At 36.1% G+C, this 6078-nt stretch overlaps 1 protein-coding gene across 1 annotated transcript; it reads left to right on the top strand.

Annotated features, from left to right (window-relative positions):
• The first annotated feature begins 5663 nt into the window (after positions 1 to 5663).
• On the top strand, positions 5664 to 5822 carry LOC101978887 (beta-defensin 110-like). The gene has a single exon (XM_005369573.2). It carries the CDS (start codon positions 5664 to 5666, stop codon positions 5820 to 5822), a length of 159 nt encoding a protein of 52 aa, XP_005369630.1.
• The last annotated feature ends 256 nt before the right edge of the window (positions 5823 to 6078 follow it).

Here is a 6078-nt window from a genome sequence, read left to right as displayed (position 1 = left end):
AATGGAATCATCTTTTTAAGCAGGCTGCCCTAGATGTCTGGGACTCTCCCCACCATTTAGTAATCCATTGAGAGAAATCAAATCCCTCTCAACTGTACATGGAAGCCACTGCCCTTGTTCAAGATGAAAAGGCTAGAAACATGAAGAGGAAGGACACTTCATAAATCTTTTGTGATTTTCTATTTATACTAGAATTAAAAACTAAGCATGGCTATCTGTGCTTGTAACCCCAGAATCATGTGCAGAGTCAGGTGTCTGGAAGATTGCTGGCCTGCCAGTTTACTGAAAGGTGAGCTGTAGATTCAGTTAAAGACTTTTCCCTAGGGAATAGAAGGAATGCAGAGGAAGGCATCTGATATTCTTCTTTAGCTCTGCATGTATGTGCCCAGGTTCACACACCCATACATCCAAGCAGGTGCACATCACAATGACGCACAAATGAACAAGTAAAAGTATAAAGGCCAAGTTAATTACTGCCGTGTCGGAGAGTAGCAACTGAAGTTTGTCAGGGACTAACAAAGAGGAGGACAAAGATTGCTCAAAGATTTCTTGTCTAGGCCCTCACCAAGGAAGTTTTGTCATTTATTGAAAAGATATCGTCATTGGAACAAATCTCAGTGGTATAAGTTTACTTAGTTCTGTGTATGTGAACTTGGAAAAGTAGAACGGATTTTAAAAGTTACTGTGTGGAGAAGATAGAAAACCACTGGGTGTGCGGAGTATGGTGATTTTTTGAATTGATGGGAGAGGCTAGCAACCAGTTTCAGTCAGTGTGTTAGTGGCTTATCAGAGCATGGGCTCTGTGCCCTTGTTAATTGGGAGAGAGAGAACACATAGACGTAGATGCTGGCAGCTAACTTCACATGGTGCAAAGGCCTTAGGATGTCTCTTAAAAATATTAATTGTGTTACTAAAGGGAAAAAATGAGAACTATAGCTAGGAGTGGAGATGACAAAGGACCTGGAATTATAAACTAGGTCAAATGCTGTGATGGAAACTTTAAAAGCCCAGAGAGCTGGTTAGCCTTGACCTGATTTACAAAGGCCCCCATCACCTCCACTGGTGTTCCTTAGTCTCATATTGACCCATGTAGCTTTGTACAGTGCATAACTCAAAATTAATCTGAAAATTATGTCACCTTGTGTGATTTTTCTTGATTCATCCAAGTGTTCTCAACTCTCTTATCTAAAAAACCTGGACTCTCGTCTTATTTTTTCATGGTATTCTCTAACCTATATAAATTCTATCTGTGGCCAAACCCATGACAACTTATCTAGACTTAGCTTTCATTTTACAACTCTTACCGGTGCCCACATTTATTCACCAATATTTCTTTTCTGTTCCCACCTAGCACAAGAACCAGCAACACTTAGTTACTAATAAAATGTGAGAATTTAAAGAAAGAAGAATGCTTTTTATATAAAACTAAAAGTGAAAATAATCATCAAGTTCAAAGATTAGTTTAACCAACCACAAACATCTATGATAAGCCTTCTATACGAAGAAAAATGAAAAAGCTAATTTGTGAACTATAAACTAGAATATATATGGATATTATCATTTCATGTTATTGGACACAATGCCCTGAAGTGGGAAATTATTATAAACTACACTTTATAGTCCAGAAAAAAAAGCATACACAGAAAATAACAAATGGACAGCTAGTGATGGAGTATGGATATTTCTGATTAAATGTTAAAATTATGTTCCTATGTCTATTATATCCACACCTAGTGACTTTTCCAGATGATACGTATACTGAATTTACATGTTTAAGCAATTTACTTCTTGTAAAATAATCCAAGATGGAGGGACACAATCAAAATGGTCACTAAGATATCATAATTAGAAGTGTGTGCTTATACTGTAGAGAAGACAATACTGTTTAAAACTGCATCTGCATCGCCATTGCAAGGCTTAGACACTAACAATGCTCCATTTAAAATCAACTTTTACTATGAATCCAAAAGTGAAGTAAAGACAAGCACATTTAAAGTGCTCTAGTTTAGATTTCTTAACAATTTTTCCACTTTAAGAGCTGGTTACATATTTCATACATAATATCTTTTAAGATTTCACAAAATTTGTCTAACTTATTACAAAAAAAATGTGCTATATAGAGATCTACCCAATTATTTTATTTTGAAAGAGCCTGTGGCTCAAGGTCTAACTTCTTGATGAACTTTCTTCTGTCTTAGTGTCAACACATACCTTGCACAAGCACATGGCTTCTCAATCCTACCCCTACACATTTTCAGTTCTGCCTCTGTTTTCCCAGAGAATCATGAGACCACGGAAATGTCATTAACAGAAAAGCAATGTGGTATCACGTAGAAAGATATATTCATACACACACACACACATATATAAACACATTTTGTATATATAAATACTATATATATGAGAGAAAGAGAGAGATGGCGAAGAACCCAATCCATGAAGAATGTGAGAGACTAGCATTGAATCAGGTGTTTTTAACTCTTAATTTCCTTAGACGGTTCAGTCAGGACTCGAATTGACAAATGATGGTTAACGTACCCTTCAACCACACTTATGGTAAAGACTTCTAGAAAGCTTCCTGAAATATATCTTCCTGACAGGGATAGCAAATCAGAATTTGAGGTATTTCTTTTTTCATCAGAATTCATTATCATAATTCTCTTTCTCTAGTAGTTTATAAAAAGTACCGCAAATGAGTGCAGAAATACTGTGTGGCTTTTTACCCATGACCTCCTTTGATTTTAATGTGATATGTGTCACCTAATAAAACCATTTTTATACTCATGGTTCATTTTTTATATAGCATTGTATACTTTTGCATCCTTATTAATTAATGAATATTTATAAGAATACTAAGAACTATCATTCTTATCCAAAAATGTATAAATGGTAAATTTGTGTCTCTTCTGTGCAACTTAGAACTTATTTTACAACGTGTCTGGAGGATAACTCAGTGATGAAAGGACTGCTGTTCAAGTGCAAGGATGCGTTTGGTCCTTAGCATCACATAAAGGCAAGGGAAGTGTGGCAGTACATATTGGTATAGACAGACCTTTATTCCTAGCGCTTGGGATACAGTAGCAGTAGGTCCCGCCATAATCTAAAATAGCCAAAGGTGTTGCTCTGGGTTCAGGGAGACTCTGCCTCAATAGCAAAGGAAGAAAAGCACCCGATTTTAGCCTCAGATCTCCACACGCACGTATACATGCAGCGGCATATCCATGTACACAAACACACACAGAGAAATAGCAAAATTCACTTTTAACACATCTTTTTTCTAGAACATAAGATTTTTATGGAATTTGGATAGTACTCTTTTTTTTTCAAATAGTGATAAAACAAAGACTCAGTAATTTTATATGACTAATGATTTAAGATAATTCGTCTTTTTTTGTGAATTTATGGCATCTAAAAAGAATCATGGCAAGTTTAGTGTTGGCAAGACATAATGACTCAGGGATGCCGATTAATTTATTAGAGTCCCAGCAACAATTTTAAAAACAGTCTGAAATACAGGCCTCAAGCATACTTTTCTCTACCTTAAATATTACTAACCATAGTTCTGAAAAGTTTAAATTTCATTGAAATATGCCAGTGGCCACAATCTACCTTCATCAGTTAGCTTCCAGTTAGCTCCCAGACCCTAAAGAAGCACCTGTGTTTATGTGTCACTCTTGCTGGTCTCTTCTCCTTTCATTTAACTTCCTCTTCTCCAACAAGAGCATCCTGTGCAGTAAGGCCGCTCAGTGGGGTTCCTGACACTTGTGTATTTCCTTACAACACCAGCAAGTCATAAAATGCCTGTCTTGCCCACTGGGAGCCCTATGATTTTCATTCAGATTCTAAACTGGTAGGACTTCTTCTGAGGTCGCATAATTTAAGCTTAAACTTGGTTACATTTATTGTCAAATTTTGTGTGAATTTGTTCTACATTTTCTTTTCTATTATGGGAATTATCTAACATATAACTCTGATGGGCATTATTAAAGCATCTTTTTAGAGGTGGAATGATGGCCTCCAAATAAATAATTACACTGTTAAAATTTGAAAAAATAAAAATCTGACTTTAAGGCTTTTTTTATTCTAAAGGGAAAAATTCCATTGTAGATTGCTTTTTACAATAAAATCTTCAAATAAGAGCACTTTTTTACCTTTATCATAGTTTGCTCTATGAAAATATTAAGTTTCTACGTAGTTTAAGACATGAAATAATGATTTCAGAATCTCAGAACATCATATTATTGCTCCCGACAGTTAAAGCCACACAATGTGAGTTTTCACCTTTAATTGTACTTGGGAAACACTTTAGTCTCCCCAGTAACTGACTGTCAGTAAGTCATGCATAACCACTAGGCTGTTGTGACTAGACTACATCAGTAAGGTGTCAAGATCACAACACATAAAATTATCATGTAAGGATTTGGGCTAGATGAAAATAAATAACATAGCAAACACAGTATGAAATATAGACAAATAGTAGGGCATAAATTTGAAAAAGAGCAAGAAGGGGTATGTAAAAGGGTTTGGAGTAGGGAAAGGCAAAGGAGAGATGATGTAATTATTTTATAATCTCAAAAATAAAAGGCAATTTTAAAAAATGGCAAGCATGGGGCCTGCACAGATCTGCACCAGGCCCTCTGTTTATATATTATGGCTGTTAGCTTGATGACCTTAAATTGGGAGCACGAGGACCATGGGAAAGGGTTGAAGGGGAGGTGAGAAGAATGGAGGGGAGCAGAAAAAATGTATAGTTCAATAAAAATCAATAAAAAATGAATTAAATTTAAAAAGATACTACTAAAATTGAGAGTATTGCTGACTTTTTTGTCTACCCTTTAGACTCTTTTCCTGAGTTTCCTTGTCCAACCTCTATATGAGGATTATAGCTTTGTTTTATTGTATCTTGGTTTGCAACTTATTGTTTTTTGCTTTGTCCTGTTTGGTGATCCTCTCTTGGAGGTCTGCAGTTTTTTTGAAGAGGAATTTTAAAAAGGGTGGATCTAAGGGAAAGAAAAGTGGGAGGAGCTGGGAGGAGCTCAGAGGAATGGGGGGAGAGGAAACTGTGGTTGGGATGTATTGTATGAGAGAAGAATCTATTTAAATAAAAGATCAATCTTTAAAGCATAAATAATTAAATATAAAGAATGTCTGCAATGGACAGCAGAGCCTTTCGGGACAGATATGAAAAACAATGACATTTGCTTTAAAGGTTGTAAAATGAAATATTTACAAGTTAGTAGAAGTATAAATATTGGTTTAATAAGTGAGGGATCAAGTAAGTCAATTTAGTATATGGAGAATAAAAATTGTAGATCCAGGAGCTCCAGAATGATGTGGGGCAAGCAAGATGCTTGTAGTTTCATCCCTTTCCCAAACAACTGCTGAGTTGTGAAAACAATGAGGAGCTGCTCCTCCTCCCAGACCCTATTACTTCATTATCAGAGCATAATTTTAACTCATATAGAATAATACAACTATAACTTCATGTATATGTATGTGTTTGTTTAGACATAGACATCAAAGAAATGTGGATTATCCATGGTGACGTGTTTCACTGTGGCATTTTCACACATGTATAAAAGGCACCTTGACCATATTTAGCTCCCTTTAGTGCTCGTCCCATTGACCTCCTTTCTCTTTCCAGAGATTTTCTTTCCACTTTCATGTCTTTCTTTTTCTTGGTTGCAGCCAGAAGTAACATGTCACCAAAGTACAGACTTGAGAGATGTGAAAAAGTGCGAGGCATGTGTAAGACCTACTGTGATGAGGATGAGTATGATTTCGGATACTGCATTAAATGGAGGAACCAGTGCTGCATATGAATGACCGCAGTGCCGAAAGGAGGTACACCTATGCCTAACTCCAATGTTCATCCATGCTGCCGCTGGCATCCATATGCCATTAAGTTTGAGAACTGATAAGTAAACCATTGCATAGCTACACTGGAGTGTGCACTTTTGGGTTTCTCTTGAAGAACAGATAGATTGCTTCTGAGTATTTGCTATTGCAATAAAAGTGCTGTGAACATTTCTATAAGGACTTTGAATGGACATGTGTTTGCTTTTGTTGTTCTTAGCA

Source organism: Microtus ochrogaster, unplaced genomic scaffold, assembly GCF_000317375.1.
Source record: "Microtus ochrogaster isolate Prairie Vole_2 unplaced genomic scaffold, MicOch1.0 UNK52, whole genome shotgun sequence".
Taxonomy (NCBI): domain Eukaryota; kingdom Metazoa; phylum Chordata; class Mammalia; order Rodentia; family Cricetidae; genus Microtus; species Microtus ochrogaster.
This window is presented reverse-complemented; position numbering and strand designations above follow the sequence as displayed.